Source organism: Mastomys coucha, unplaced genomic scaffold, assembly GCF_008632895.1.
Source record: "Mastomys coucha isolate ucsf_1 unplaced genomic scaffold, UCSF_Mcou_1 pScaffold16, whole genome shotgun sequence".
Taxonomy (NCBI): Eukaryota; Metazoa; Chordata; class Mammalia; order Rodentia; family Muridae; genus Mastomys; species Mastomys coucha.
In genome coordinates this window covers 93,988,020-93,999,674 of record NW_022196898.1, presented here as the reverse complement: position 1 = coordinate 93,999,674, position 11,655 = coordinate 93,988,020, and the positions used below count along the sequence as shown (strand labels likewise).

At 47.6% G+C, this 11,655-nt stretch overlaps 1 protein-coding gene across 1 annotated transcript in view; it reads right to left on the bottom strand.

Moving 5' to 3' along the window:
* Positions 1 to 225: 225 nt before the first annotated feature.
* LOC116094386 (uricase) overlaps positions 226 to 11,655 on the bottom strand; it is a 38,529-nt gene continuing 27,099 nt past the window's right edge. The window contains exons 5-8 of the mRNA XM_031376190.1: positions 8,166 to 8,349; positions 5,937 to 6,060; positions 3,129 to 3,212; positions 226 to 385 (exon numbers count right to left, since the gene is read on the bottom strand). Coding sequence (XP_031232050.1) covers positions 311 to 385; positions 3,129 to 3,212; positions 5,937 to 6,060; positions 8,166 to 8,349 — 467 coding nt within the window. The 3' untranslated portion in view covers positions 226 to 310. The remainder of the gene's footprint in view (positions 386 to 3,128; positions 3,213 to 5,936; positions 6,061 to 8,165; positions 8,350 to 11,655) is intronic.

The window sequence follows — 11,655 nt, the reverse complement described above, 5'->3', positions numbered from 1 at the left end:
ATTTCCTTAATGATTGGATTCTAAAGACGGATTCCAAGGCAGAGAACACAAGAACAGCAAGGAGAAATGTGATTCTCCTAACACTGCTCAGTCATTTTCAAGGGAACTGCCCACAGCCATAGAGCATGTTGTGACTGCTAATAAAGGGCTCCACATACACACAACTATAAGTTCCTTGTTGAACAAGGAACAACAACAACAAAAAAAGCAATTATTTCATACAGAACAAAGCAATCAATATCCTGAGTTGGAATTTTTGCAGGTAAACACTCAGTCATCGCCAGAATTGCAGTTGGCTGGAGCCATAATGTCACAGCTTTGAGGACAGCTTCCTCTTGACCGTCCCTGTGATTTTGCCGTAGGGATTGTCGAGAGGCAGCAAGACCTGTAGAGGAAGCACAGGGTAACGTCAGAGAGAACACTCTCCTTACCAGGAGCCAATATTAAAGCAAGAATGTCATATTGTCAAGGATGAAACTCCTCGAAGAACACTGACCTCAAGTCTAGCAGGGCCTGAGTTTCCTTGCTACAGTTGATCGATGGCTTGCTTTTTCAGAAGGTATAGGAATTTTGAGTGTTTTGTATGGGGTTTTGGGTTATTGTATTTATGTGTGAGTGTGTATGTGTGTGTGTGTGTGTGTGTGTGTGTGTGTGTGTGTGTAGGAACTGAGAAGGGTGTTGCATGTAACACACCACTCTTGGGGAAGTCTGAAGGTAATTTTGTGTAGTAGCATCTTTGTTTTACCTTTCAGGGGTTCAGGGTTCTGACTTCAGGTCATCAGGCTTATAGATCAAGTGCTTTTTCCTACTGCGCTATCTCCTGGTCCTAGCTCATCAGTTCAGCAAGACTGGATGGCCCGTGAGCTCCAAGGGTCCCACAGTCTCTACTTTCTCAGTGCTGGGACTTCTGACAAATGTCACAGTGCTTGGCTATTTACATGGAAGCTGGGAACCCAAGCTGACTTGTTTGTTGGTCATTAGGATATGGATGTTTCTTTTTGTTTGTTTGTTTGTTTTGTTTGTTTGTTTGTTTTGTTTTTTGGGGTTTTTTTTTTTGGTTTTTCAAGACAGGGTTTCTCTGTGTAGCCCTGGCTGTCCTGGAACTCACTCTGTAGACCAGGCTGGCCTGGAACTCAGAAATCCACCTGCCTCCCAAGTGCTGGGATTAAAGGTGTGTGCCACCACTGTCCAGCTGATATGGATGTTTCTAAATGCACGATACAATCCTTCTTTTTAAAATTCAGCAAGTAAATCTGACCTTCTCTGATAACTCATTTTGGACACCAGTTGTTGTCCATAGCTATAACTCAGCCATGTGACCATCTGAGGTCCACAGGGCTGCGAGCACAGTGTAAATTGTCTAGACTGATGTGTTTAAAAGTCTTTCTATTTTCCCACTCTGTCACTGTCACTCCCCAGCCCTTGTCACTGCGCATCAGCTTCCTGCTTCTCATATGTTGCCTTCACATGGTTCCCGTATGTAAGGACACTTTATTCATGGGTAGGTGTGTGTGGATAGGTGTGTGTGTGTAAGAGAGAGAGAGATAGACACACACACAGAGAGAAACAGAGAAAGAGAGGAGAGAGAGAGAGAGAGAGAGAGAGAGAGAGAGAGAGAGAGAGAGAGAGAGAGAGAGAGAGAGAGAAGAGAGACTGATTCTTGAAAGAGCTCAGGGCTTCTGATTTCCAGGCCTGGGCTGGGATCTAAGAAGGAGCTTTCTCTGCAACTTTTTATTTTGCTCTCTGCAACTCCCAACCATCGCCCCCACCCCCATCCCTATCCCTTCCATGCCCACCCCACCCTCTACCTCCCACCCCTTCTGCAGCAATGACTCATCCACTTTGCTCTGGAGGGGATGGATGGAGGCCCAAGGCTCAGGAGATGCCTTAGAAACCCCCTCCACTGTGCTGTGAGCTGAGCATTAGTCTGCACATTTTTTTTTTTCTCTTTGGAGCTCATTTGTTTTGCCTCCGGCAGACATGGCTGAAATTGCCTTCAAACCCATGTCCTGCCACTCAGCAAGAAATCATTCCCAAAGCTTCCGTCCTCATTCACAAACGCAGTGCGCTGCCTTCCTCTGAGGTAACTCGTGCTGCCTGTCCTGTCAGCTCGGTGAACACAGGGCCAAACTTTCCCTCTTCCACCAGCCAGGGTCCTAGATCACCTCGTACACGTTATATACATCTGGTGCTCATTGTCCAGCACCGGGCCAGCATCCATGTGTGGCTGATGGTTCAGAGCCAGTGAGACCCACCAGCACTATTTGCAAAGGAGATTTCAGGTACTGGAGGGAGAGTTGAGAGACTCCAGGTCAGCAGCTCTAAGTTTCTAGAGACTCTTCTGTTAAACTTATGCATCAGAGCGTGTGGTCTCCACCCGCAGAAACATTCAAATAGACAGTCTCTTCCTTACCTCTCTCCCTCACATACACTAAAAGCAGTTACTCCAAATGATGCTGCAGATGGGCCAAAGGGCCCATCTATCTACCACTGAAAATGTCCATGGGGCAGGGTCAGTTCTGATTTCCCAGGATGTGACCACAGAGGCCACCAATCAGGGCTCCAGGCTGCCTAGTCAGACAATTTGATTGTCATAGCTAAAAAGGAAGTCAGGGCTGTATATTTCCTGAGACAAAGGTTCCCTTTGAAAGCATACATTTCCTGTTCTTGCCATCAGTAGCATAAACACACTTTCATGTCTCCCAAGCGTATTGTGTGCTGCTGAGCTGACTGCTTAATCAAAAGGTGGGCATGATAAAAGAAAATGAGAAATACAGCCTTCCTTTACCCATCACCTCATGATGGAAGAGAAACGCAGCTGCGACCTTCGGTGGCACTTTCCCAAGGAGAGCTTAGAGCTGTTTCCTTGGGCACACTCTGTTCCTTCTCTTTGTTCCTCCCTGCAGCTAGCATGCTCCCTTTGTGATCTCTCATCCACTTCTGGAGTACTCAGCCTCAGGCATTGAAAGAGCCAGAGCCAAAGAGGGTTCTAATCAGTGGCAACTATAAATATTATCCCTAGCCAGCGGCTGCTACAGGTTTTAGGCATTGATATTGTCCCAAGTTGACAAGGAGACTGGAGGGAGACAGAGCAGAAACGTGCTTTCAATGTTTTTAAAGTCTCTTACCTCTTCCTTGTTGACCAGCCCCATTTTGGACATGTCGATGTTGAAGTAGTGAATGTTCGGAAGGCTGATTTCCATGTCTTCTATCTGGAATCCACAACAGCATGGGTTAAACTGGTCACTGGAGACTCTCTCTCTCTTTCTCCATCTACCTCATCCATCCTGACCACTTCCTGTGACCATGATTGTATCTTAAGGTACACTCCCATGATCCTCTGCTGCCCATCGCTCCCTCTGTCTACCCACACTAATCTTCCTATGAAACTGATAACAGGCTGATTCCTCTCCCTTCAATATTAAACCTTCTCTGAAGAGCTCAGGCTCCTTGAAGTGGGAATCTGGGAGATCCCCTCCACATCCAATTGGCCTTCAGAAACTGGCCATTCAACATTCTATAACATCTTCCCCACTCCATCCCTCCTCATAGGATGGTCCCTAACATTCATAGGTCCTAGAATAAGTGTGAAATTGTAGACCCATATACATGACATAAAGATTTAGTGAACTTCACTCTACTTTTCTAATTGACAAAAGTACTCATGTTAAATCTTTAAGGTCATGTTGTAATTCTGACTCTTTGTGAGACTGTGCCAGAACATGAAATCATGGGAAAAGCCAGCCCAGCCATTGGGCAAGCCCATCTTCTCCCTTGGACCATGTAGATAGATATTCTCTTTGTGTGTCAAGCCATATCCATTTCTCCAGTCCACTTGTAGGCCTAAGAATGTGCTGCCTCATGAAATGACCCTTCTCCCACAGAACAGATCTCTAGTAGAGATGTGCCCAGGTTCTAAAAAGAGTTTCCAGAATCCTGGGAGAAAAATTCTGGCAGAGCTATAGGCACCTGAAGGGCTTATCAGCTTAGTTTTACCAGCTCTACCCAGTGGAGGTAGGCACAAGCAGAGGAAGCAGAAAGAAGGATGCTACGGTGCTAACCAAGAAGGAGAAGTCAGGCTGGTCCAGGCAATGCATCTCTTAATTCAGCATAGCCTTGGCCCATGCTGCCTTGGCCGCACCTGTGTAACGTCATTCCACAAGTCTCCTAGCCTGTGGTCCATTGTGACTTTTTATCATCCTGCTACCTGTGATCACTCTAGAACGATGCAAATCTTACCACGCTATACTTTGCTATACTAAGTGACCCCCAGTGGCCCAGAATAAAGCACAGATGATAAATAAGCCTACAGATGTCCTCTTGACCCATTTCCACCTTCTACCACACAGGAAAATGCTTCCTTCCTAGCATGTCACATGTGGTTGGCCCTTAACAGTAAATGCCTGTGTCATGTTTATCTCCTGTCCCCTAGCCCTTGAGTATAAACCCAGACTACCCCTATCATTCTGGAACATTCAGCATTCTCCTCTCCTAGAAAATCTAGCTACTGACCCCTCTTATACCTCAGTGAGACTGCCCCCATATTCACATAATAACCTATTATTGATCTTTTAAATTTTTTACTTGTTTTCTCTGTTCACATAATGATGGAATATTTGAGGGTAGAGACCATATCTAGGTTATCTTTGTATTCCATGGGTCCTGCCAGTGACACAATAGATAAATAAGTGGATGGATGGGTGGATGGGTAGATGGATGGGTGGGTAGGTGGATCTGTGGGTAGGTGGATCGGTGGGTAGGTGGATGGATGGGTAGGTGGATGGGTAGGTGGATCGGTGGGTGGGTGGGTAGGTGGATGGGTAGGTGGATGTGTTAGTAGGTGGGTGGGTAAGTAGGTGAGTTGGTAGGTGGATGGGTGGGTAGGTGGATGGGTGGGTAGGTGGATGGGTAGGTGGATAGGTGGGTAGGTGGATAAGTGGGTAGGTGGATGGGTAGGTGGATGGGTGGGTAGGTGGATCGGTGGGTAGGTGGATGGATGGGTAGGTGGATGGGTAGGTGGATGGGTGGGTAGGTGGATAAGTGGGTAGGTGGATGGGTAGGTGGATGGGTGGGTAGGTGGATGGATGGGTAAGTGGATGGGTAGGTGGATCGGTGGGTGGGTGAGTAGGTGGATGGGTAGGTGGATGGGTTAGTAGGTGGGTGGGTAAGTAGGTGAGTTGGTAGGTGGATGGGTGGGTAGGTGGATGGGTGGGTAGGTGGATGGGTAGGTGGATGGGTGGGTAGGTGGATGGGTGGGTAGGTGGATGGGTAGGTGGATGGGTGGGTAGGTGGATGGGTGGGTAGGTGGATGGGTGGGTAGGTGGATGGGTGGGTAGGTGGATGGGTAGGTGGATGGGTGGGTAGGTGGACGGGTAGGTGGATGGGTGGGTAGGTGGATGGGTGGAAAGAAGGATGGGAAGATGGATTGAATCTCTCTACACCTATCATTTACACTTTGAAACATACAACCTGTATCTAGTTATCTCTCTATCAAGGCTTACGAGTGGTCTGAGGTTGAAGTTTAAGTCTGTGGTAGGTTGAGAACCTGTGTCTAGTTATCTCTCTGTCAAGGCTTAGGAGTGTGGTCTGAAGTTGAAGTTTAATCTACAGTAGGTTGAGAACCTGTGTCTAGTTATCTCTCTATCAAGGCTTAGGAGTGGTCTGAAGTTGAAGTTTAAGTCTGTGGTAGGTTGAAGGAACTCAGAGGAGTTTGCAACAAAACTGCAGCAGTGCGGCAGTGGCCCGTGTTTTTAGGTTGAACAGATTTTCCCATGTTCTGCTGTCTTCTCACTTGCTATAACAAGCTTTTGAACAACAACAGATGTCACTTCTCAAGTGTCTTCCACTCTTCTATTTTAACACTCAACTCTTCCTCAGAGCTGACAGGAGACACAGTTCCTCTCTGTCCTCCCAAGTGACAAAGTGACAAAGCCTACCTCAGGGAGTTGGCTCAGGGACAGCACTTGGATGTCATAGAGGGTCTTCTGCACAGAAGGGGAGTATTCGCCTTTGTCATAGGGCCCAGCAAACTTCTGCAGGACAATGTCCCGGACAGCACCCCTAAGACACAGAGGTAGAGATTGGGGGAGCTCATGTGATTTGTTAGGAATGCATTATAAAGCTAAAAAGTAGGAGTGGCCAGAAAACCAATTTATGGATGATTTTTAGGAAGGATTTTTATTCTGTAATGCTAAAATGAAAACAAGCAGAATCTACTTCATATCCCTTCCCACTGTTCTCTCTCTCTCTCTCTTTCTCTCTCTCTCTCTCTCTCTCTCTCTCACACACACACACACACACACACACACACACATACACACACACCAACATGCATTAAACAAGCACTAAGCAGCTACCTCTTCTCATAGTAATACTTGGCCCCAAAGGATTTCAGCATTAATCTTCTACCATGCATGCAAACAAGTTAAGAATGACTCCCAAACACAGACCCTCTGCTGCTCCTGGCTGCATCCCTGAACTCCCTCCTCAGGGGCTTAAGTCAAACACTTAATCACTTGTGTGATTAAAACCACAGAAGCTTCAATTTGGAGATGAGAGATGTGAGCTCAGAAGTTAAGCAGTCCCCTCCGAGCCTTTGTCTTTGGGAGGCCTCCGCTCTCCCCTGCCTGGTGCCCTCTGTGTGATGATTCTCTCAATACCCGTGCATCAGGCTCCAGCTCCCAGGGAGAGCACTTGAAATAACCAAGGAAAAGGGGCCCTGGTTGAGGTTCCATTTAAAAGCCTCTCGCATTGTAAGGGAGGAACAGATCCCAGCTCATCCCAGGGTGGAGATGTTAACAATTAGCATTTCAGCAAAGGAATTCAATCTCCATAGATCAGAGTTCAGAAGGCAACTGTTCCTTGTCAGAGTTGTGATAAAAGTCACACTTTACATGGCTTACGCATTTGTCATTTACTCTGTGTGTGTGTGTGTGTGTGTGTGTGTGTGTGTACATGCCAGTGCAGGCACATGTGTGTGTGTGCAGGCACATGTATGTGTATTCGTGTGTGTGTGTGTGTGTGTGTGTGTGTGTGCGCGCGTGCGCGTGTGGGTGGGTGTGTGGGTGTGGGTGTGGGTGTGGGTGTATGTGTATGGGTCTGTGTTGCACAGAGGTCAACTTGCCTCTGTCAGTTGCTCTCCAGATTTTATTTTTTAAGACCAGGTTTCTGATGTTTACCTGGGCTTTGCTACTAAGCCAGACTGGCTGTCCCATGAGCTGCAGGGACCTGCCTGGCTCCATCTTCCCACTGCTGGCTAAGTAGACACCATCATGCCTGGCTTTTATGTGTGAGTTCTGGGGCTCAAGTGCAGATCCTCATGCTTGTAATGCAAATGTTCTATAAATGAGCTCTCTCCTCAGCCCATTTACAAAATGCTTCTATGAGTATCAGAGAACTTGGAGCTTAGCCTTGGGTGACCATTTGTCCAGAATCACGGGGTTCTCTGGGACCTGGAAATTTCAGTATTGAAACTAAGACAGTCCCTCACAAACTGGGAGGGGTGGGGAACCTCAGTTCAAGCCCCTTCACATTGCTGAACGGCTAGGTATTACCCTCCTTTGAAGGAGTCCAGCTGCAGAAGAGTCACTTGGGGTGTTGTTAGAGATACAGTTCTCTCAGCAGCCCACGAGTGGGCCCAGGAGTGAGCACAGTGACCTCTATTTTAACAACATCTCGAGTAATTCCATTGTGCACTTATGTCTGAGACCACTGATATAATTTGGAAAGAGGGGCTGCGAAGTTAGCTTGCCATGTGAGCATGGGGACCTAAGTTCCATCTCCATCACCCGCATTAAGAGCTGCACATTATGCTGCCTGTTTAATGTTACCACGGAGAACACAAGCAGATCCTGGCCTAGCAAGCTAGCCTAGCTGGATAAACAAATCCCAGGTCCCAGTAAGAAGCTGGTCACAAAAAAATAAGGGGGATAACTCGTGAGAAACACCATGTGGAGTTTTTCTCTGGCCTCCACATGCATGTGCATCCAAAGTGCTTGTGTACACACACACACACACACACACACACACACACACATACACACACACCAGGGGCAGTTCCAAAGAATCTGGAATTTGAGTTGACAGGCCTCTAAGCTTCCTTTTTGCTCCAGGATCCCTTTGACCCGCCCCAGTTTTAGGTCCTAGCAGTTGCTCGCCAACCATACCAGATAGCCTCAAAGTCCACGTCCCGTCTCTGGTAGCGCCACTTGCAGTACACTTGAGTGGCGAAGCATCGGTCTTTCACTTCAGGAAGAGTAGTGAACTGGTCCTTGATGAACCCTTCAAATCCAGACTGGGTTGTTTTCAAGACCTTGAGGTCTTTGATTCCAGAGTGAATGACGGGAGGTTCTGTGTCAGACAGACAGGTAGGGGAGAGGGGTTGTAAGCAGAGTAAGGTCTCTACTGATCACTCGTCTTTGGGCATTGCCAGGCTCTCTGCCCTCTCAATAGAAGGGTCAAGAATATATTGATCTATGCTGAGACAACTTCCTCCCGGTACCTGCCAAGGTGTCTCAGGCAAGCCATCTTGTACGGTGCCAAGATGCCAGCCATTCACCCAGTAGTCTGATAGGAGTCGATGGAACCTGCAGGAGAGTGTCTTCTCTCTGACACTGGGGTTCCTTTCCTGCAATATGGCCTCTAGTGGATCTACAGTGGCCGGTCATGCCACTCTACCCCGAGAACATCTTGATGCCCTGGTGGGTATAAGAAGCTCAGCCAAGACCAGACAATCTCATTAGGGAGTCGTGGGTGGACCTGTCTGAGAGTACAGAGTGGCATGAGGAGGCTGTGGGTCCAGGCACTGGTCTGTATACTCAATATGCATAGAGACTTCTGGCTTGACTGAAGCTGCTCCGTGGGTATCAGAGGTTGAAGAAGGGGTAGACACTAGGAAGAAGATGATGTATCATTTTCTCTCTCCCCTTATAAGGGAATGAGTGGTGGAAGGCGATGAATACGTTTAGCGGATGCTGCTTCCTGGACTGCCAAGTAATGCTAGCTCAATGCCTGTGGCAATTTCATATTATTAAAAATCTCTTATGCTCTAAGAAACTAGAAGTTTTACTGGGCCTCAGAGCCAGAGTTAATAAATGTACCTTGAGGTTACTTAAACCTTAAGTCAGCTATCCTACTGTGTACACAGCCTGTTTGTTTAGCCTGCCTCTAAAAGAAAGAGTAACAACCACTCTTACTTGCCTTGAATTTCCCACACAATTGAATTCTACAATTTAACCTAATGTATAGCTTTAATCTGAAATTAGGTCCGTGCCCCTAACCCAGAAAGCAGTGTGTGTGTGTGTGTGTGTGTGTGTGTGTGTGTGTGTGTGTGTTCGCGCGTGCGCGCGCGCACGCACAATGACAATCACTTGCTATAAACAGCAAACAGTGTAAAAGCATTCTTATGAAATAACCCTTAGCAGTAGATACCGAAGGCAGCATGCGGAACGGCCCGGTAACGTTGTGTCTGGGTCAGCTGGGTTCAGTAGAGTGTCAGTCCCTATAAACCTCCATCAAAGAGTTCCTAAAAGCACCCCTCGTTCCTTCCGCACGCCACACATTCTGTGTCACACTCTTGTTTAATGAAATGGAGCAAAAGTCCCTTGTTGGGGACAGGACAGACAGACTGACAAAACAGGCAGGCACAGACTCAATCAAGACACCAGACTGGTCGCTAAGGAGAGGTGAGCAGAGGGGGAGGGAGCAGACCTGGGCTTGCTCTCCGCTCTGGGAGGAAGGCGCGGATCCCCTTCCCTTCATGCAACGCTGGCTTACCCTGCATCCTCCGCGGCCCTTACCAGCACAAGGACCCACGAGATGCGGATTTGCACAGAGTTAGGGAAGAGGAGGCTCTTCACATTTTGAACAAACTGTAGCTTTAGCAGCATCGTGGGACCTGGGTAGGACATCACACTGACACACTGGGAAAGCCCAGGCTAGGCTACAAGAAGGGACTTTCTTCCTAGGAGATGTGGCAGCTGAAGCAAAAGCCAGGCAGAGTCCTGAGGCAACCCGCTGCTCCCAAAAGACGCGAACTCCTCCTTGAGCATGAGTGAGAGAGCCTGAACAAGCCATCACAAGGTATGGGAGCTGGGCTGGACTCCTTAGAGCTTAGAAAGCTGAGGAACCACAAAAATTCAGTAACGCAAATTCCTATGACCCGATTTGTATGTACAGGCTCCTGCAGACAGAGGACGGTTAGGGAGCCATTGAAAAAAAACCACAAAGTCTGAAAGCAGGATGCCTAAAGCTACTTCTCTTCAGTCTGTAAGTTGGTCCTGACAAGTCCCATCCTTCATGGCCTGTCTAGTTGAAAAGTCAAAAGTCATAGTACCTGGACATCACTCTGTGGCCTTAGTAAAAGGAGTATATAATTCACAGTCCACAATTAAAACTCAAGGGCCAGGCATGGAAGCCCACCTTTATGATATCAATGCTTGGGAGGGTAAGACAGAACAAACACTGAAAGTTAGAAACCAGCCTGGGCTACATATGGGGTTTTATAGCAAGAAGGGTCAGTAGGTACCATCAAAACTCTTAAAATCCCATGGTTCCTCTTACTACCTGTGTGGCCTTGGTTGCTGTGACTCACTCCAGACCCAGATAAGCAATACCTCTATTCTGACATTTTCAAAGCTACACAAACAAATCAGAGAACGCAATGGCCAGAGACTAGCGGTAGATCTGCTGATTCGGAAGGTTCTGATTAAATAAAGGGCTCTGTATAGAATGTCCTCAGATAAACTGGCATGACAGAAAGATTTAGCTTCCAGAAGTCCTCACTGGATGCTGCACTTGAAGAAAACCTAGTAGGAAGATGCCGGCAGTCCCTGAATGCCTTCATCTGGCCCGGGTTGTCTAACTTTATATTTTGTGCTTTTTCTTTCTGTGGCAGGTACAGAACGACACAGGTTCTTCTGCATGCTAGGTAGCTGCTCTGCCGCCACAAGTGCATTCTCAGCCTGCATTCTAAATGTAGAAAGACACTGGTGCCAAATCACCAATATGTAACCACAGTGGGTTTCAAACCCAAGAGAACAGCAGAGCCCGCAGTAGGTATCTGTTGAGTAGAGAAGCATAAGGGTGACTTATGTCAAGGGGCAACAACGTTGCAATAGAGTCCCTTTCTCGCCTAGAGAGCTGACGTCCACCCGGGTTACTGTTTGCCCACCCCACCCCCGACACACACCCCACCTGTTTCTCATACTCTAGGTAGCAAAGGAGAGGAAATGGGCTGAAAACATCCAGTTTGTAAGCATGCTTTTGGCTGATGCCGCTCCAATGGCATTTTCTTAGTTAGTCCTCAGCAGTCTCCAGTCTCTAAATATCGCTGTGCGGGAGACTTTCATTTCTGCACCCATCCTCACACGGTTAGAAATGGGCGGAGGTGAGGTCTAAATTCAGCCACACCATGAGATTCTGTGATTTTCTGCCCTTCTTTTAGATCATTCTCCATCTGTGCAGCGCGTCTCCTTCCTGAAGCTCCCTTTGTCTCTTCTCAATACTTCAGAAGGGCTTCCCAGGAGCGCAGAGCGTTGCGACCTCCCATCCGCCGTGAGCTTTGGGGAGCTCAGCCTTCGAAAAGCATCTCCTGCATCTACCGAATTGTGGAGCATCACTTTCTAAAATGGCTCCTGTGCATCTTGAAAGTGTGGT